Below are 22,483 nucleotides of genomic sequence, written 5' to 3' on the forward strand. Positions count from 1 at the left end.
GACCATGGAAAGATCAGTATTTGCCAGGGCTTCAGGGGGAGTGAGGGGTGAATAGGTGAAGTACCAGATTTTTAGGGCAGTGAAACTATTCTAAATGGTACTGTAGTGGTGGATACGTGTTACTATGCATTTGTCAAAATTCATATACAACACAAAGAGTGAACCCTACTCTAAACTATGGACTTTAATTAATAACATGTACCACAGTAACCATGGTACTGCAAGATGTTAATAGTAGGGGAAAATTTGAGGGAGGTAAGCATATGGGAACCTTCTGTACTTCCCACTGAAACTGCTCTAAAAAATAAAGGCTATTAATTAAATAAGAAAGAAAAAGAATTGTATTCATCCCTTTCCAAAATACATATAACTCTGAGTTACTAGTTTGTGTTTTCACAGCAATAATTGCCAAGCAGATCACAGGTATTTCTTCTAAATTGCCTATTTCACTCACATTAAGAGTTTCAGTGAATGACACCAACAGAAACTTTGTCTCGTGAGCAACCTTGTGTTCTTGCCTCTAGTCTTGCCCCCTAAAAGATATTAATTAGCCTTCAGCAAAGAACACTTAAGTTTTCTAACATTCTAAGCATAGCCTCACCATTAGGGCCTTTGTACTAGCTGTTTCCTATATATCAGTCTCCCCCCAATATTTGCAAGGCACACTTCTTTACTTCCTTTATGTCTTTATTCAGATGAACTTCTCTGTGAGGCCCTGAAATTGCAATTCTCTTCCCCATATTTTTTCCATAACACTGATCACTTTTTAATATTAGAAAATGTATTTCTTTTTCAGACATTACATGATTTCAGTGTGTTAATTTGTATCCTGCAACTTTGCTATATTTGTTCATTAGCTCTGTCAGTTTCTTGTATGTCTGTATGTGTGTATGTAGAGGGGATCCTTAGGTATCAGATCACGTCATCTGTGAATGGAGATAATTTTACTTCTTCCTTTCTGATTTAGATACTTTTTTTTTTTTTTTCCTAATAGCTCTGGCTAGGACTTCGAATACTGTGTTGAATAGAAGTGTTAGGAGTAGGCATCCTTGCCTTGTTCCTGATCTTTAAGGAAAAGCTTTCAGTTTTTTTACTATTTGAGTATGAGGTTAGCTGGGGGCTTTTCGTAGTGGCCTTTATTATGTTGAAATAGTTTCCTTCTATTTCTAGTTTATTGAGTTTTTTTTTTTTTAATCATGAAAGCGTGTTGAATTTTGTCAAATACTTTTCTCTGTACCAATTGAGATGATCACATAGTTTTTCATTTTGTTAATGTGGTGTATTCCACTGATCAGTTTTCATGTGTTGAACCATACCATCCTTATATTCACAGGAGTAAATACCACTTGGTCATGGTATATAATCCTTTTAATGTACTGTTGTATTCAATTTGCTAGTATTTAGTTGAGGATTTTTTTCATCAGTATTCCTCAGATACTGCTCTATAGTTTCCATAGTTTCTGCTCTTCTAGTTTCTGTGCCTTTGGTATCGAGGTAATGCTGGCCTCATAAAATGAGATTAGGCATGTTGCCTCCTCTTCAGTGTTTTGGAAGAGTTTGAGAAGGATTGGTGTTAATTCTTTAAATGTTTGGTAAAATTCTTTAGTGAAGTCTTCTGGTCTTGGGCTTTTCTTTGTTGGGAGATTTTAAATTTCTGATTCATCTCTTTAATGGTTTTAAGTCTCTTCAGATTTTTTACTCGTAATTTTATCATGGTAGGTTATATATGTTTAGGAATTTATGCATTTCTTCTAGGTTATCCAACTTGTTGGCCATATAATTGTTCATAGTAGTCTCTTAAAATCCTTTTTAAACTCTGTGGTATTAGTCATAAAGTCTCCTTTTTAAGTAATGATTTTAGTTGTTTACTGTCATTTTTCTTAGTTAATATAGAACAGCTTATTTCTTTTTATCAGAGAATAATGTTCTATTATATAGATGTACCACAGTTTATCTGTTCACCTGTTGAAGAACATCTTGGTTGCTTCTAGGTTTTGCCAGTTACAAAAACACAACAACAACACTGCTTTAAACATTGATGTTTTGTGCATATAAATTTTCAATTTTGGGGGGTAAATACCTAGAAGCAAGATTGTTGGATCATGTATATGTAAGATTATGTTGTTTTAGAAGAACTGCCAAACCATCTTCCAAAGTAGCTGTTCCATTTTTCATTTCCTCCAGCAATGAATGAGAGTTCCTGGTGGTTTCACATTTTTACCAGCATTGGAAGTTATCAGTCTTTTGTACAGCCATTCTGAGAGGTGTGAAGTAATATCTTGTCATCATTTTAATTTGCACTTCCCTAACAGTGTATGATGTTGGACATCTTTTCATTTGCTTATTTGCCATCTGTGTATCTTCTTTGGTAAGGTGTCTGTTCAGAACTTTTGCCCATTTTTAAAATTGGATTATTTATACTGTATTGAATAAAAGTGTTGAGAGTGGTCATCCTTGTCTTGTTCTTGATCTTAGAGGAAAAGCTTTGAGCTTTTTACCATTGAGTATGATGTTAGCTGTGGGTTTGTCATATATGCCCTTGATTATGTTGAATTATGTTCCCTCTATACCCCATTATTGAGAGTTTTTGTCATGAATGGTTGTTGAATTTTGTTAAATGTTTATTCTGCATCTACTGAGATGATCATGTGATTTTTATCCTGCATTTTGTTAATGCGGTGCTGCATCATGTTAATTAACCTCCTTGCATCCCTGGAATAAATCTCACTTGATCATGGTATGTGATGTTTTAATATGTTGTTGAATTTAGTTAATTTTTTTGAGGATTTTTGTGTCTGTGTTCGTCAGGGATCTTGGCCTATAATTTTCTATTTGTTTTCTTATTGTTGAGTTTTAAGAGGATTTTTAAAAAATATATTTTGCATGCCAGTCTTTCATCAGTTAGTTGCTTTACAAAGATTTTTTTTTCCCAGTTTGTGCCTTGTCATTCATTCTTTCAACAGTATCTTTCACAGAACAGACATTTTTAATTTTATTATAGACAAACACCAGTTTTTTTCTTTCATGATCATGCTTTTGGTGTTGCATTTTATTTTTTTTCAAGATTTCTTCATTTATTTTAGAGCGAGCACGGCAGTGCATGTGCAGTGGGGAGGGGCACGGGATAAGGGAGAGAGCGTCCCAAGCAGACTCCCTGCTGAGTGCGGAACCTGACCATGGGCTTCATGTCTCCACCCATGAGATCACGACCTGAGCCAAAACCAAGAGTTGGACGCTCAACTGACTGAGCCACCCAGGTGCCCCTTGGTGTTGTATTTTAAAAAGTCATTGGCAAATCCAGGAATTTTCCCCTATGTTACCTTCTTGGAGTCAGTTCTTTGTCAGGAAGCTATGCTTGCTGTGAAGTTTTCTCTTTTCAGTTTTGTTGCTCATTTAGCAAGCATCTCTTGAACACCAGGTGTGTTTCAACTTTATCATACTAAGGGAGTAGGTATTTAGAACACAGTTGATTAAATAAGTTCTCCCTTTGGTTTGTGCTTTTTTAGTATAAAGAAAACATTGTCTATCCCGAAAATTTTTTGCAGTATTTATTCTGTAAGAATGGTCCTCGGAGAAGAGAGGGATCTGGCATTTACTTGGTGCTTCTTATTTGCCAGCATGGATTAGCATACGTGGTCATTTAATCATGAAAGTGGTTGTTTGTGACATTGTCACTTTGTTTCTCTCATAAACTGATAACTGCATTGATGCATCTCAAAAATTTCCACACTTGCTCAAAACTTGAGTTTTCCCAGTGATATTAGGTTATCATAGAATATGCTGTCTCCAGAATCTTTGTCCTTTACCTAGTGGTTCACAAACCAAAAGTAGCAAAAAAAAAAAAAAAAAAAAAGTAACAACAATAAGACAAAACCCCTTCTTTAAAGAACAGGAAAAAAGAAAACCAGGTATGTGGGGACTACTTGTATTTTTCTGAAGTGAAACTAGTTGGTCAAATTAAACAATAAAAGTATTAGTTTTGATTCTAAGATAATATTTATGTTCAGAATTTTGACTTTTACAGGGGGGCCTGACCTACAAAGTGTCATTGTTGCAGGAGACGTGGGCTTTTGGAGAGGTTGCAATTTGAACCTTTCAGATAATAATAACTAAGTTTACTGCTTCCACATTATGTTTCAGAAGAATCTTATTTCTAAATTTAATCTTAAATTTGTGCTTTTTGAGAATATCGAGGGTCAGGGCCTATTGAATATTAGATTTAAAAACAACAGTTTGCTTCTTTTTTCATTTATTTTAGGACATAACCTCCTTTCCTCTCTCTTCCACCTTTTCTCCTTCCTTCTTGACACCTAAAAATATATATTTTTATTTTCTATTTATTTATTTATTTAACTTATTTTTCTTTATGGTTGAGTTTGAAGTTTTACTACAGTTTAGTTTTTTTTCTTATTTGGAAACTTTAATTTTGCTAACTAGGTATGATTTTCATGATCACATTTACATCTGGTATTTATAGGTCATATCTCATTTTCATTATTTTGCATTGAGCATCAATATTTTCTGCAGTAAGCAAAGCTGACATCTTATAATCAGCTAAGGGAATGGTGGGCTTTAGGTGGCTCGAGAGCACAGTAGTGATATGGCCTTGGTTTGCTATGGGTACTCATTCCATTAGCCTGATGACCTGAGGGTCGTCTTACCTTTTGGATACCATCTTGAAATTGTTACGAGGGCCTTTGAAAAATGGTGGACCTGAAATCTTTAGTATTCCTTAGCCAAGTAGTATTTTGTAACTATTTTAAATACCTACTACCTTAATCCATGCGTCTTTTTTTCATCTTCTTTCCTCCTACAGTCACCAGAGAAGAAAGGAAAAGAAGCAAATACTGGTTTTGGTGGGCCTGTTGTTAGTTCTCTGTATCACGAAGAAATCATCAGGTAATTTTTCTTCTGGTCTTCGATAATAGAGATACGAACATCTGTATATGTGTATGTGTGTGTGTATTTTTAATTCTGAAAACTTCCATCTGTGAAGAACTTTTTCTTAATATGAAACTAATTTGCTGATATCTCTAGTAGTATAATAAATAGCAGGAAAGAATTCTTTAGGTATATTATCTTTGAAATCAGTAAGTGTCTGAATCAGTGCCAGATAGTAACTTTTCCCAGCACATAAGGAGTGGTAGGGCAGCATTTTGTGTCTCACACAATCTAAAGCTGTGGATTTCTAGTTGTTGATGTTGTTAGTTTTCCTCAGAATACCATATTTCTTTGTGTGTGTGAGTGTGTGTGTATTTGTGTTTAGGGTTATTCGCAATACTGATAAAAATGCCATTATCCCTTTTTTTTTTTTTGGTATGGCTGCAATCTGAACTGAAGTATGTAAGGAAAGGTGTTGATTCAGTCCCATGAAGCTTATACAATTTCTAAAAATTGTTTCTGTTCTTTTTTAGAGAAAAAAAAGTTAAATTTTTTGTTGTCATTGTGAAATTACCATTATTTCTTTTGAAGATTAAAAATCATGTTGACTATAAAATGGTACACTAAAGAGAATATTGTGGAGCTTTCTCAAAGAATTACTATATGATTCAGCTTATGGTTTTATATCCAAAAGAATGAAAACAGGATCTGAAAGACCTATTTGCATGGCCGTGTTCATAGCAGCACTGTTCATAATAGCCAAGAACAGGTGGAAGCAGCCCAAATGTCCATCGACAGATGAATGGATAAACAAAATGTGGTCTATACGTATAGTAGGATCTTATTCAGCCTCTAAAAGGAAGGAAATTCTGACACGGGCTATAGGACATGGATGAACCTTAAGGACATTATGCTAAGTAAATTAGCCATTCATCAAAAGAAAAATACAGTATGGGGGTGCCTGGGTGGCACAGCGGTTAAGCGTCTGCCTTCGGCTCAGGGCGTGATCCTGGCGTTATGGGATCGAGCCCCACATCAGGCTCCTGTGCTATGGGCCTGCTTCTTCCTCTCCCACTCCCCCTGCTTGTGTTCCCTCTCTCGCTGGCTGTCTCTATCTCTGTCAAGTAAATAAATAAAATCTTAAAAAAAAAAAAAGATAAATACAGTATGATTCCTCTTATATGGAGGTAACAAGAGTAGTCAAATTCATAGAAGCAAAAAGTAGAATGGCAGTTGTCAGGAGCTGGAGGAAGTAGGAAATGGGGAGTTGTTATTTAATGGGTATAGAGTTTCAGTTTTGCAAGATAAAAATTCTGGGGATTGGTTGTGCATCAATGAGAATATACTAACAGTACTGAACTACACACTTAGAAATGGTTAAGACGGTAAATTTTGTGTTATGTGGGGTTTTTTTAACCACAATTTAAAAAATTCTTAAGGGTCATCTTGTATTGTTTAACAGGATCTTACATTTTATATGTTATGTATAAAATTTCTTGGATAATTTTTTTTCTTTCAGCACTGTGTGAAAATCAGGAAAAGGATTTTGTCCTGTTTTAGTCATGTGACACATTCTTCTAAGATTTTTAGTCTTGGCCTTATTTTTTTAAGTCATCTAAATTTTAGTCTTCTTATGTATTCTGAAACATATTAAGATATGAAACAGTGGGAAATATGAATGTGAACCATTAATTTTGCTATCACTAATAGCAGATCAGAAATCACAGCACTTAGTCATTTTCTTATATTTGAGAAATCATTTTGTAGTTAAACTGAATTCCACTATAATAAACTAGATCATGATAAAAATTACTCTAAACTGAAATGTTGGATTATTTCAATAAAGGATCAGATGTGATCCCTATTGTTTCTGAAGTATAAGAATGCTGTTGCAACAATGAACACAGGCTATTTGTAGAAGTTCATGTAATCAAATTTTGCTGGTACTTAGGTGAAATAGACCTGGTGTTTTATTTTTCCCAGAGGAAGTTGTGCTTTAACTGATGTTAATTGCAGTTTCTTGGCAGAATTATGTTCAGCTGAGGTGAAAGTGACAGTAGGTTTTTTAGGGTTTTAGAAATATTAAATGGTAAACTTAGGGGAAAGGAAAAGTTCTCTTCTGTAGAATCTGTTTTAAAAAAGAACACTATTTTGTACTTATTTATGTATTTACTTTAGAGAGAAGGGAGAGAGAGAGAGAGCACGAACAGGAGGGGCAGAAGGAAAGGGAAAGAATCCCAAGTAGACTCCACATGCTCAGCATGGAGCCTGACCAGGCTCGATCTCACGACCCTGAGATCATGACCTGAGCTGAAATGAAGAGTCGGAGGCTTAACCGGCTACGCCACCCAGGAACCGCTAAAAAAGGATTTTGAAGCTCTTTTTGGATATTTTAATATATAGTCCTCTAAACTTTTTTTATATTTTTTAAAGATCAGGAAAATCGGTATCTAATAAACTCATTTGATAAGGCTTGGGTTCCATTGTTCTGGCAGCTTTCCTGACTAATGTGCATTGTAGGTGATAAGTTAAGGCCTATTTTTGTTTTATTGTAAATGTGCTTGAGCCAAGGGCCACTGGGGCCAATTCTGAGCCTGTTTTGGTACTGACCATTATTTCTACTCTGTCACAGAAAGTGACAATATAATATCATAGGCACAGATCTCTGTGTTAATATTCTAGAGCCCTGACACCATTTTTTAAAAATTTTTATTTATTTATTTTGGGAGGACGGGGCAGGAGAGGGACAAGTAGACCCCACGATAAGCGCCAAGCCTAACGAGGGGCTTGATGTGGGGCTGGATCTTACAACCCTGAGACCATGATCTGAGCCAAAATTAAGAGTTGTCTGCTTAACTGACTAAGCCACCCAGGTGCCCACTGACACCAATTTTTCATTATGAAGCTGGTTATTGGTCTGTAGTGTAATGGAGAAGATATAATGTGAGGCTAATTAAATATAAAATACTATGAAGCCAAACTGCCAGCATTCAAATGTTGGTTCCACCACTTATTAGCTCTGTGACCTTAGACAAGTTACTTTATTTGCAAAATGGGGGTGATTATATTACCTTTCTCATATGACACTTACGTGGATTATGTGAGTATGTATACACAGGCATCCTAGAACAGTATCTGGCACAAAATCAGTTACTATGTAACTGTTAACTTTTATTAGTATTGTATTCAGCACAGAACCCCCACAGCAGGGACCCAGGGCACAGGGCTTATGTTAGGAGCTAAAGTCACATGTCAGTCTGGTTATAGAACTAAGTACAGGTTGTTTGCTTTTGCAAAAGAAAATGGAAAATAAAAAAGGAAGAGCCAGTACTATTAGAATCTGTGTTTGGAACTATAGACACAAGAGAGTGACGAATCTTATAACTCACAGACAGTTGCTCTAGTCTTGAGATCAGATGTGTTTCATTTATACTGCAGATGGGCAGAAAAAGCTCTGATTAATAAGCATGGGGCTTTGCGAAGAGTCAAATGCTTCTGCACTACATATACTGACTCACTTAACAAGAAATCACTTTTGGTGACTTGTATACTTAAAAGGTTTTATCTAGAAGTTGACACATAAACTGAGAAATTAGGGCAAGAATTAAAAATACAATAAAAGAAGCATGCACAGTGTCTCTTCTACCCTGCGATAAGATTTGGTCTTCCCTGTTATATTTTGTGGTTTGATGCTATGTAATCTATCAGAATTTTATTAATCCCACTTAGACAGGCAGCCATCTGGACCTTCTCTAAGCAAGACCAGACCAGTATACAGCTAAGATGATTGATGGGCTCTGGAATTGATTAGTTGTTCTGTGAGACAAATGAACTGTTTTGGCAGAAAATACCAGAGGTCACTGCTGTGGTCAGACGCAAAAGCCTGTAGAATTTTAAAGAGATGCTTTCATCATTGACTTATAAAGTTAAAAATTTTTAAACAACATTGGATTTTGAAAATATTTTAGAAATATCTTTTGATTGGCTGCTCTTTAGTTGTGATTATAAAGTGGCATAATATATATATATATATAATAAACTACAGTGAAAGTGATTACGCTTTAATTTTGTATTTTTGGTAAAAATATGAACTGGAATGAAAACATAAAAGCGTATCCCTTACACATAAATTGTACTTTAAAATTTTCCTGAAAGAGGTATAATTGGAGAAAAAGCTATAACATATATATATGTGTATATATATATAAAACATTGTTTTATTTTTAAGTGATTTGTGAAATCAGATGGTATAAAATTCCACTCAGTTATTTATTCAAAGCTTCATTCACATTGTTAGATAGCAATCTGTTTGGACAAATCCATGTAAGACTCCAAAATTTTAAGAGTATATGTTATACATATTTTATATTTTAAAATTTGAATATTTGGATTTTTTTGCTTTCAATCGGCTAAGTCATTCTGGGATACTACTGTCCCATTGATACCACTGTCCTCAGCACCAAAAAGATTATCCTGCTTCCCTACATCCGTTTGGCTGGTAGTAGTGAAATCCTTCCCTATTTCACTGTGTTGCCCATGATCAACATTGTGTTAACACTTTGGTGATAGGTGATAAATTGGATGACATATGTCTTGTTACATTCTGGTTGTTCTTTGAGGACTACACAAGTGTGTATAGGCAAGTGGGCAACTCCCCCTTGAGAATCTGACTGCTCAGAATGAACTTGAGTTATGGATTTATTCAGCCTGTAAAACCTCAGCTGGCATAAATAATTGAGAAAGCAAAGGTTTTTCTGTGCTGCATACCTCAGGGACTCATGGTTCCCTTCCTCCTCTCTACCTCCCTTTCTTATGAAAATGATCCCAGTTGCACTCCTAGATAATAACACACCAAGCAATTAAAAGCCATGGGTGGCTGGAGAGAGGAGAAAAGGTTTAGTTAATGAGCTTTTCCTCTTCCAGTGCCCAGGAGAGCCTTAGGAATGACAAGGCGATTAAAGCGAAGAGATAATTATAGATTATGTGAAAATGGGTCCCTTGGGACAAGCAGGTCTTGCCATAAACAGTAACTGTTGTAAGAGTCTCCTGGCTCTCATATTCACCCTTTTCTTCTGTGCTTTATTTAGCTCCCGTGTGCTTAGTGTCATGATGCCAACCAAGCATATAGGCAGATCCACCTGTTTGTAGATCAACAGCCCTTTCTGAACAAGGGGTCATTCCTCAGCTAACACCATCATCTCCTCCTCTCTCCTTTTCTTCTTTCTTTTTTCTTCCCCCTCTTCCTTTTCCTCACTTTGTTGTCTCTTTTCTGTCTGCCCTTTAATCTTATCCTTATCGTTATATAGTACCTGTGAAATGCTAGGCACTTAGACTCACTTACAAAGTTTTAGTGTATGTGTGTGTGTGTGTGCACGTATAAAGATACATAAGTTATGGGTATACTGTATCCATTATAATAAAAGGTATATGTATTATACATAATATAAATAAATGTTTTCCTCTGTTAAAATGCTTTATAGACATATTTAAAGGAAGATATTTTAAAAGTGTAGCAAAGATGCTAGAATTGTATGTCATCTTCTTAACTCTCATTTAATTATTATCAGCTATTCTCTCAATACTGAAAGCAAGCAGTTTTGGTTCATTTCACTGCCTTTCAATTTATGAGAACTTTGCTGATTGCATTGTATATGGTAATAAATGCTTGGTGTTTGTTGAAGTTGGAATTCTGTGTGAAAAAGGCATTGTAACATTAATTACATGGTTTTATTTACAAATTTTACCCAATATAAAATGTTATATATGTATTAGGTATTTTACCAGTATTTCATGTAAAGTATGTCATTCCTGGGTTTCTTATGTCACATTCGTCTACTCTCTCCCCCTCATTCCTTAATATATCAGAAATTCTGTTTCTTCATGTTCCAAAATAATCCAAATTCATCAAGTTTTCATTATCACCACTACCATGCCTTTGCCAATTCTGTCACTACTCTTAAACAATCATCATCTCTTGGCCAGGACACTACAGAATGGATTCCTTCTTCCTTTGCTGTCTCCTCCCTGGATTTATAACCCATATCATCATATCACTCTCCTGCTAAAGTCCTTTAATGGTTTCTCATGGCACTTTGGATAAAATCTAAAATTCCTTAACATGTCTTACACGGTCCCTCATCATCTTATCTAATGTCATTTCCCCCTCCTCCCCTTATTGACTCTGTTCCACCCACATTGGCTTATTTTTATTTCCTTAAAGGTCTAATTAATAGTTGTTAGATGAATTGATTGACAGTGTTGTATGAGGGTATATGAGAAATGACCCAGCGTACAACATATATTGAAATCTTAAGGTAATAATACCAACTAACATTTATTGGCCACTAATTATATGCTAGTTACCATACTACGTATGTTATATATATTCTTTCACTTAGTCTTCAGAACGAAGGTACTCTTGGTATTAATATCCCTGTTTTTCAGATGAGAAATATCCCTATTTTATAGATGAGGAAACTGAGACTCAGCTGAGGTTACTTGCCCAAGGTCATGTGATTAGTACTCTGCTGTTGCCGTACTACACTGCTCCTGGAATGGTTGAGGAATCCTTGTGTTCTGCAATTAGTGAAAGTAATTTTGATAGTTATTATTATATGAACATAGTGAATATCTTCCATTGAAACTTTTAAATCCCTTTTCTATTTAGTGTTTTTTTAAATGTGCTTTACTGGTAAAATTAGAAACTCTAGTCTTTTATTTATCGGTATACTGATGATGATGCTTCTTTTGGATTAATTGGATTTATTGATTTTAGACTTACCTTAATGTTTGAGAATGTAACTCAGCTCTATAGAGCCTGTTAGCTAAGGGATTCTATAGATTTTTCTGATGTGGCCACTGGTTTTCCACGGATTGATCAGAATTGAAATACATTTTTTCTTATAGGCATTTAAAGTATCAGAAATTTTCAATCAACTGTTATAGAGTTAAGCAGATTTTAAGAGGTGAAAATGCATTTTTAGTAACTAGTGTCTATAAATCATGGCTAGATAACTTTTCCAGAATAACAAGTTATATACAAGAAGTACTTGGAATATTGATCTTTCCTTTGTCATTGCTTCCTTGCAAAAATATGAGAAAAATACATTAACAGCATATTAACAACATAAATAAGATAATAAATAGAACTTTTTATTTGAGGCTTTTAAGAATTTTCTAGAGGCACCTGGGTGGCTCAGTTGGTAGAGCGTCTGCCTTTGGCTCAGGTCATGATCTCAGCGTCCTGGGATCGAGCCCTACGTCGGGCTCCCTGCTCAGCGGGGAGTCTGCTTCTCCCTTTGCCCCTCCCCTTCCCTCCCCTCCCCACTCATTCCTCTTTCTCTCTCAAATAAATAAAATCTTAAAAAAGTAAAAATAAATAAAAAAATTTTCTAGACCTAGAATTAAGTGTGCTGTATATATGACCCAGTCGAAAATAGTTACGATTTGGTGAAGAAGACATTGCCATTACTGCATAACAGGAATGGGGAAAACTAACTGGTTAAGTACCATAACTGTCTGAAACCAGTTGCAGATATAGTAGCACTCTGAGTGGGAGGATTATGATTCAATATATTTAAATTCTTTCAGTCATGCACCTGTCCATTTGGCACTGTGTATTTTGAACCTACTTTATTATCATTGACTCTGAAACACCCCTGGTTTTAGAACACTGTTATTTAAATACCATTAAGAAAAAATGCTATTAATTAATTATAAGATGTTACAGATTATAAGATTCATCAGAAATGTTAAAATACGAAAAAGTTTGTGTTTTAGAATCAAGGAAATATGGTAACTTAACAAACGATTTCTAAATGTCTTTTTGCCATTTAGGATTTCAGGGATTATTTTAAGAACAACACTACAAACAGCAACAACAACAAAAACGCTTTCTTAAGTGCCTTGATCTGAATGCTAGGCTTCTTGAGCATAGTCCTTGCCCCAGCATTGTTTGCCTGCTCACGGGCATATGACCAAGGTATCTCAGAAAAGAGGTACTATTGACAAGATTGTACCTGGAGGATCATAGTATAGAGTCTCATTTATGGTCTTTGTAAGATTGAGACTCGAAAACAGTGTTTTACAAGGTGAAATTTAACATCTGAAGTTTTAATTAGATATTAATTTAAAGTAGGGATTTTTGATGTGCTAAGTATGACAGCTCTGACTATTTAATTTTTTAGTTAGGAGCTGACTTTGCTTCTCCCAGATAAGCCTTACACCAGCTTTGCTAAAAACCTTCGAGTAAGAACAAATATTTCCTGTTCAGGAGAGAAGCAACTGTAAGCAAAATTTTAAAATGCTTGTATAATTTTTTTTTATTTGTAAGTTAAAACTTGTTTTTTAAATTCAGAGAGTATCTTAATTTCTATGTAGACATTTTATCTCAGCTCCTAAAAAGTATTGGTAGTTTAGTCATATCAAAGGTTATAAATAGTTATATATAAAATAATGATTATACATTTACATATAAAATCTACATAAAGATTTTATAAAAAAGGATCAGCATTAGACTTTGGGCTTTGTGTTTGTCATACAATGATAGAATGTTGGTAATCTAGTCAAAACGAGATCAATGAGATGACATCATTATTTCCTGACATTAAGATTTATTTATTTATTTTAGGGAGAGAGAAAGAGCTTGGGAGGGAGAGGTAGAGGAAGAGGGAGAGAATCTTAAGCAGACTGCACACTGAGCGCAGAGCCCGACACGGGGCTCTTGATCTCACGACCTTGAGATCATGACCTGAGCTGAAACCAAGAGTTGGATGCGTAACTGACTGCTCCACCCAGGCACCCCCCAGATTAACAACTTCTGACCATACACTTGTCAAATAAATGAGGAACTTAAATTCCTGCACAGAAATAGTATTCAGCAACAGTACTCCTGAATTTTGTAAGACAGCAAGCAGGCTTTCATTTTAGAAAGACTGGCTCTTTTTTTTTTTTTTTTTTAAGATTTTATTTATTTATTCGACAGAGATAGAGACAGCCAGCGAGAGAGGGAACACAAGCAGGGGGAGTGGGAGAGGAAGAAGCAGGCTCATAGCGGAGGAGCCTGATGTGGGGCTCTATCCCATAACGCCGGGATCACGCCCTGAGCCGAAGGCAGACGCTTAACCGTTATGCCACCCAGGCGCCCCAGAAAGACTGGCTCTTAAGGAACTTCACAGTATGAATTTATGTTCATTTTTCAATCTCAAAGATCTAGAAAAAGATACATACTCTCAGAGACAGTGTAGCAATAATAAAATTCATTTGAAACTGAGGTGTAAACTAAAATAACAAAGGCTGTATCTTTGTAGTGAGACAGATAAGTTTAGGTAGCCTGCGTACCCTCTACCCTCGGTCTGAGTATTGAGGAATCCAGACAGACAGATTAATAGTGAGATGACTATTTGTGAATATGTAACTAGAAGATGAACCATTTTTTGAGAGTTGCTTTAGCCAAGGTCCTAATTGAGGCCTCTTGGACAAACTTGTCTCCCAGTAGAGAGAGATCTCAGAATGCTTTTTTTTTTTTTTTGCCTCAAATTAATTCTTTTGGTCAGAGTTCTTAATTGGCCTCACTGACTTTTCCCTTTACTATGGTTCATTGCTAATCATATCTCCTACTTGAGGATAGTTGGCTTTTCAGGGTTTTTGTTTGTTTTAGATATGCTGAGGCTAGGGTCTGAATCAAGTAGCTCTATGGATCTGTATCTGGTATCTCTCTAATTCATCTCCCAACACCCTACCATAGCCAGATCCCTTGAGCACTTCTTTTTGTTGATGCTTTTCCTTTTCTTTCTATTCTTTGGAATATTCTTCTTTCTATTCTTCAGTAACCCAGCTGTGTGGCCAGTTCATTCTTCAAAGCTAGCCTGTAATGTCAGCTCTTCTGTAGTGCTTTTATTTGATCATCCTTAGTTGATTAGCCCACTCCTTATTTTGGGCCTCGACTTTATAGAATATTGGGCTAGTCTGACACTCAAAGCAACTTTTTGCTATTTTAGTCCCTAAGAGAATTTTGGAAGACTATATTCTCCTTTAGAGTCTTATGATAACATATAAAATTCTTATTTAAAAGTTTAAGTATATTGCAAAGAGCATAATTTCTGGTATTTTATAAATAATGCGTTTTAAAATAAATCTTTTAGATGAATCTAAATACTAACAATGATAATCCATTTTTAAACTACCTGAATATACTACCATTGAGAGAAACTGGGAAAATGGTACATAAGATCTCTCTGTATTATTTCTTATAGCTACATGTGAATCTTTAGTTGTCCCAAAATAGAACATTTAATTAAAATAAAATTCTGATCTTGATTTAAAAATACATGAACAAAGGGTGCCTGGATGGTGTAGTCAGTTAAGCATCCGACTCTTGGTTTCCGCTCAGGTTGTGATCTCAGGGTCGTGAGATTGAACCCCTTGTCGGGCTCCACGCCCAGCGCAAAGTCTACTTGAGTTTCTCTCTCCCTCTGCCCCTCCTCCCCTACCCATGCTCGCTTTCTCTCTAAATAAATAAATCTTAAAAAGATATATATGAATAAGGTCTTTAACGGAAGTTTTACATCATTCCTTTTTCTCCTTTTATTCTACTTCTCCCACACAATTTTATTTTAAAGTAATATATTTTTGTGTAATCTTACCATACTATCATAAATCTCTGTACAAAAATATGTATGTAAGTTGGACTTTTTTTAAATTTAATTTTCTGTAACCCAAAACTTTATGCATTAAATCTTTTCCCATTTGAGTTATCATTGTAATTATTTCTATACAGCTGATCCACATACATCATAAATATTGTTAAATCATTATTAAACGTAGGTAAAATTTAATTGAAAATATGTCTTAATGAGATGAACGAGGCTTTTAAAAATAGTTTAACAGATGAATATTATCTTTTATTAAAATGAGACAGAGTACAGCAACAAGTCTGCTTTTTGTTTTATTTCAGCTCTTCCGTCCTCTAATCTTAGCTATAGAATGTTTCCCAACACCAGTTTTTCACGAGAATTGTCCCTTTATTTGGTGCCAAGGAAGGTTTTTATATCTTGGGTAATCAACCTAGGATTGACTTTTTTCCCCTCAAATCTTTCCCAGTGTATTAGTTAAACAGAGTATTTCTAAGCAAAAGAGTAACAGGTTTAATTAATAGTCATTTGTTAAGTCTTAGCGAAGTCTTTTTTTTTTTTTTTTTAATATTTCCTAGAAGTATAGCATAATAAAGAGAGAGGCATGTGCCTTTCTGATATAACCTAGGAGGGGAGTGATCAGAACAGAGAGAAATTTGAAAAGGGCAATGGTGATGAGATAGTTACCACAGGAGTCTCTCCAGGTTGATCAGTTAAGGGAAAAATGCATTTATTTACAAGTTGAGCTGAAAATTGATTGACTTAAAATTTTTATTTTTTTTCTAGCTTAAGATTTTCCTACCTGCATATCCCTTTAAATGTCTTTGTGTACCCCCACAGAGCATGTAGGTACACATTTTTAATTTGAGGAATTAATGACATGTGTTTGTTTATATTTGTGTAGGTATTGGCTTATTCTGTGTTTTCCTTCATTAAAGAATTTTTCATTGTCTATTTACTTTTTTTTTCTGATTGACAGTTTTATATATACACACACACACACACACACACACACACACACACATATATATACATATAAATATTTATTGAATGTATCTCTTAAATAGTTAGATATCTGAGCTAGTCCCATAACTGTGTTTTTTTAATTCTACAAGGGAGGTGAAATAGTAGCTAATGGACTCTAGGTGACTTGCTGTGAAACCTGTTTGAAATACTCTTGTTAGGAAAATGCAATCTTTGTTGAAAGTAGTATAGGTAACATTTTTAGGAGCATGCAAGGATCTGTTCTTCCTGTGATTGATGAAAGATAACCATACTTAAACTCCATTCCTTTCTTCATTAAGGGCGTGTCCTCATATTTCATAAGAATTTCAGGGGCACCTGGGTGGCTCAGTCGGTTAAGTGTCTGCCCTCCACTCGGGTTGTGATCCGGAGGTCCTGGGCTCCTTGCTCAGCTGGGAGCCTGCTTCTCCTTCTGCCTGCCACTCCCCCAGCTTGTGTTGTCTTTCTCTCTCTCTCTCTGACAAATAAATAAATAAAATCTTTTAAAAAAAAAAATTTCAAAGAAAACCACTGATTTTTTTTTCTCCTTTAGATATACAATCGTATTTTCTGTCAATTTCAGAAAAACTGGAGTAGAGAAAGAGACCTTTTGTCTTTTCCTAGGGATAATGTGGGATATCTTTGAAGGTGGTATCTTGGCCACAGCTCTTGCTTATCCATAGAGAATGGATATGGTAATTTTATCACTCAAATTCAGCAAAGAGAGAGAAAGATAACTGGCTAAGAAACAAGAGAAAGGAAGATAAAGTGAGAAGATGTGGAAGAGCTCTAACATCCGTTTAGGCTCTACTGTATTTGGTGATGATTGAATTCATTTGCACGTGTTTTATTTAAGTATGGTTATGGAGGGAAAGATTGCGGACAGAATGCTGTATTAACAAGGAAATGTAGACAGGAAAAGAGAATTAGATTTGTAAATTGTACATAATCTTGTTGGAGGCAAGAAAAGAGATGTGGAAAGCTGTTGCTCCAGCTGTTTCTCCATTTTGGACACTAGGTGGTGACATTGTATAAAGACAGCTTGGTTGCTGGCAAGTAATAGAGTCAATCTTGGAGTGGGGACTAAGCTCCTAAGCCCAAGAGTATCACTCAAGTTTTCTTTTTTGTCTTAGTCACTTAGCTTTGCGGCACATTTGTGGTGATTTTACTGAATTTCTTTTTGATACTTAATTTACATTGTATATTGCACTTGTAAGCATTTTATAAGTCCTCTATGTGCCTGATGTATTTAGTGGTGATAAACCAACAGATGATGAACTTGTATGGATGAAAAAAATGCCCCTGCCCTCCAAAACATTCATATACCCAAACAAAATAATTTATATAAGTGATGAATAATAAACATTGAAAATATAAAATATATTAAATAAAAATGTAAATAAGTTTGTATTATATTTATTCTTTTTACTGGTTAAGGCCTAAGTATACACACACATTTAGGATTCAGGAAGAAAGACCCCGTAGGTTGAGAAAGGTCCTCACCATCTATGAATAACCCTTACGCATTACTGGGTATGGTTAGCCTGCATCCCAGGGATTCTCCTTACCTTCATTTCTGTGCCCCACCAACAACTCTCCATTATTTTCAAGTTCAGAACAACTGGGGAGTAGTGCATTTTTTGTTATGATTCAAAATGATATGGTCCTTTCTCTCGCAGTTGGAGTTGCTGCCTCTTGAATTAGAGGGGCCTCTCTTACTGGATTGGATGAAAGTAGTAGGTCCCCATTATTCCCAACCCAAGTCAGAATTTTTAATACAGTTTCACAGAAACAGTGTTTTTTGTGATAGTTAAGTATAGCTAAAGTGGTATTATATACAGCCTTAATTTTAAAAGTCATACTTCTCCATTCTGGGGCTTTGGCCTCAGAGCTCTCTGTTTTCTTTCAGAGTAAGTGATCTGAAAGAGCATTTTCTCCTCTGCAAAATGGACATTTTCATATTCCTTTTAAACCTGTTTCTTCCTGGAAGTCTACCTCGTTTTCTCCAGCTGAACTCTGTACTCTTACAGGCCTTTTTAAAGATCCATCTTTACCTTATGTTAATCGTATATAGATTTTCTCATCCCGAGTGTAATCTACATGTGTTGAACCTAAAGTTTCTTGTTTATCCTTGTGTCATCAACAGAATCTTGCCCAATGCCTTGCATGTAGTAAGTGCTCAATTAAATATATCACCTGCATAAGGAAAGCATAGATGGTAATGCCAAAGTAGGGTGTTTTAAGTTAATTACCTCTGAGTGAAAATAGCTTTTTATAGGGTTTAAGGTATTTAAATTGGCTTTTAAGATAGAAGAACTCCTAAGGCCAATTGCTTTCATTTCTGATGAATGGAAGCTATGGCCCTGCAGGTTATAAAACATACTAGTATAATTTTTGGAACTCAAATTGCATTCTTTTATGCCTGTCCAGAAAATGTAGTCCACATATAGAACAGTTTCAATGATAATATTCCAAATTACTGACCCTTTCGGGAATTAGTGATTTTTTTGAGATTCTTTATTGAAGCTCCCATACCCCCACATACATGCAACACACTCAGAAAAATGCACACACATTTACATGATTCTGTATACTATTTTAGAGAACTCATAGACCTCATGTTAAGAACTTCTGCATTAGATTATAGAATAGACTAGCAGACTAATCGAGATGCAGCTTGATATGATTGAAAAATGTACTATATACAGAATCAGTTGATCGGATTGAGCTCTTGTTCTACCTTTGATAAATGTGATGCCATTTGGCAGGTCATATGATTTCTCTTTACCTGTTTCTTTGTGAAATTGTTGGATAAGAGTGAATGAGTTTAGTCCACCAATATATTTAGAATAGTGCTGGGTATAATATGCTTCCCTTTTTGTTCCTAGTCTTTGTTTCTAATATCTCATGAAAGATTTCTGAATTTTGTGATGTTCTGTCTTTCCCTTAAGAAAATTGCTTTCTGTCTTTCCTTTAAGAAAATTACATTAGTATATATGTGTATGTATGTATATATGTGTGTGTGTACACACACACACATATGTGTATATATTTTAAACTTGGGTAGCAATCAACTTATTCTTTCATCCTGTATTACAGGTAGTAAGCTGTGTCCTGATCTTTTGAGACCTCTGCATAGACAACAGCAAATAACTTCATTATTGTAGTGCTACTGTTGAAAATTCTGAGTCAGGAAATCTGTGCCTGCCAGTGTGTAAAAGGAACTGGGGAGAGGAAGAGGGCTGAGAAAATCTACTCAAGGTGTTTCATCAGTGTATTAGTGTAACTTGTTAAAGCAGACGAAGCTTTTCCCTATTTTAGTTACTAAGAACTTTAGTCTTTAGAGATTGGATCTATTATGTCTAATGGTAAATCCATTATTATTCCTGTAAAAGTCTTTATGAAAACAAATTCCATTGATGTTTGTCAGCAGTAAACAGGATGTGTTAAAAATATGTAACTTTTATGTATTACCTAGTAAGACAAACACTTTTTATTTTTACTCTAATTAGGGAAGAAGACAAAAACATATTTGATTACTGCAGGGAAAACAACATTGACCATGTAACCAAAGTCATCAAATCGAAAAATGTGGATGTGAATATGAAAGATGAAGAGGTATGGAAAACATGCCTTGTTAATTATTTTCTTATACTTTGTTATTCTGCCCTAATGCTTTTTTTGAAATGGCCTATGAACTACAGCTCAAAGTATAGTGTGGTTGAGATTGTATCAGAATATCTATATGAGATGGTGTTATCCAGTTAAGATACTTTCTGTGTATGTATCCATCCATCTGTTGATGTCGAGGAAGTTACTAGCTGAAACTTGCTGCAGTCAAATAACTTCTGTTTTTTCACAATAAAGGGAGAGACTGTTAACTTAATAAGTGAAATCTATAGGTAATGTAAAAATATTTATAAACAGTTTTAGTGTCTTCTCTCATTATACTTTAAACAGGTATATTGTTCTTTGCTCTGTAAATATATTTCTAGGAAACAGTGTGTCAGAATTTTGATAAAACCATTCTTTTTTTTTCTTCCTTTTACTTTCTTTTTTCTTTCTTTTCTTTTTTTAAGAGAGGAAGAGAGATGGGGTGAGGGTGGGAGGGGCAGAGGGGGAGACTCTCAAGCAGGCTCCACACCCAGCATGGAGCCTGATCTGGGGCTTGATCTCACAACCCTGAGATCATGACCTGAGCTGAAATCAAGAGTCAGCCTGACTGAGCCACCCAGGCGCCCTGGTAAATCCATTCATTTAAATGTGGGCCTGCTACGTAAAGGGATTCTATACTAAACTATTTTGTGAAATATATTACTTTTTAATTTATTTGTTTTGTGAATAAAACTGTTCACATATTGAGCTTAAACTGTCCCTGAATTACAGTTGTTAAATAGGGAGCAAAATTTACTAATTCAGTTTTACTCATTTTACTCATTCTTTGATGAGTGAAAGATGATCAAAATGACTGAAAGGTGGTGATTGTTGGGAAGAAGACATTCAGTGATCATAGATAAGGTGTGGGGTAGATAAATAATCAATAATAATCTTTCTACAGGTTAGCCCTTAATATCTGATTTTTAGGCAGTGTCTTTCCTATAATGTATTGTCAATGTCATCTGGAAAGACTATAATTCTGTAGTATAGGGGGGCCAGTAATAGTGTTTATTCTTCCCTAAGTAATAAAACAAACAGTTGGTGTTTTTTTTGCCTTTCAGGATTAGAAATTTTTTTTTTTTTTTTTTTTTTTTTTTGTAAATCAGATGTTACTGTTTCCCTTGATTTTATTGTTGTTTTTTATTTTTGTACTTGGAGTTAAGATTTTTATAAAATTAATACATGTAGGTAGTTCAACAAAAATCAGTACTATAAGTCTTCTAACGAAAAAGTATTCCCTTACCTGTACCCTTCTCACATTGACTCTAGCTTCCTTGAGGCAAAAACTTTCAATTCTTTTTGTTACTTTTGTAATTTACCTGCATATTTCTAAATAACATATATGTATCTCTTGATTTTCCAACTTTAGCCATTATTGATTTTCTTTTCTGCTATATTAGGATTTAGCTCTTTTACTCATATCCCCTCTCCTCTTCCCTCCTGACAGTTATATCACATTTAGTTTTATTTTCTGATTGAATCTCTATGGAATCAATGTTAAAATATTATTATTTTATAATTAATTATAGGTGTAAAGTAATTATATTATTAATTCTATGTAAATTATGCTCATTGCTGAGCTTTAGGTGTACTGTGTGTACTAGTCAGCTTTTGCTGTTAGCCACATTTCAGTGACTAATAACTACATTTCTTGCTTATATTTCAAAAGGGTTTTGGATCAGTCAGACTCTGCTATGTTTGCTAGCCTTGTTTGGGCTCAGCTCATCTCAATTTCATGTGTCTTCTCTTTCTCATTCTGAGATCCAATCTCAGTGGATAGACACTATCTGGGGCAGAACTAAGGGCAGACAGAATCAGACCCCACAAATAACATTTAAAGCTTTTGCTTGGATGTAACATGTGTCATATCTACTCACATTCCTTTGGCCAAAACAAGTCACGAGGCCAAACTCCAGGTCTGGATGGTAGGCAGCCTCTTCTGATTATAGGGAAGCAATGCACAGGTGGAAAGGAAATGAATAATTATATAATTATGAATAATATAATCTACATGCCATGGTACAACATTCTGTTTTTCTAAAGGCTAATAATTGTTTCTTTTTTTATTTTTATGTTATATCGTCTATGTTTCTGTCATTAATTCTTTCCTCAAATTGCCCAACAGAGGTCTTCTCTGTGCAGTCACACACATCAGGTAATCAATCCCCTATTGTTTTAGTGATATCCCTTCTGGAGCTCTCCTTCTTCTCTAATCTCAACTGGGTACTCTCTTGGCCTGTTGTATAGATGTCATCTTGGGATTATGCTTTACCACTTCCTTGGGGATTCCCTTCCCTTCTCTCCTGGAGTCT

The 22,483-nt window shown here is 35.1% G+C and overlaps 1 protein-coding gene across 4 annotated transcripts in view; it reads left to right on the top strand.

Annotated features, from left to right (window-relative positions):
- The window catches only part of ACBD6 (acyl-CoA binding domain containing 6), a 198,353-nt gene that overhangs the window by 66,921 nt on the left and 108,949 nt on the right, over positions 1 to 22,483 (top strand). For 2 of the 4 annotated variants that reach the window (XM_044387855.3, XM_044387857.2), the window contains exons 4-6: positions 4,817 to 4,899; positions 20,027 to 20,132; positions 22,297 to 22,326. In XM_044387855.3, coding sequence (XP_044243790.1) covers positions 4,817 to 4,899; positions 20,027 to 20,132; positions 22,297 to 22,326 — 219 coding nt within the window. The remainder of the gene's footprint in view (positions 1 to 4,816; positions 4,900 to 20,026; positions 20,133 to 22,296; positions 22,327 to 22,483) is intronic. The other 2 variants (XM_026509161.4, XM_026509159.4) reach the window with 1 other exon arrangement.

This window comes from Ursus arctos, unplaced genomic scaffold (genome assembly GCF_023065955.2).
Source record: "Ursus arctos isolate Adak ecotype North America unplaced genomic scaffold, UrsArc2.0 scaffold_2, whole genome shotgun sequence".
Lineage (NCBI taxonomy): Eukaryota > Metazoa > Chordata > Mammalia > Carnivora > Ursidae > Ursus > Ursus arctos.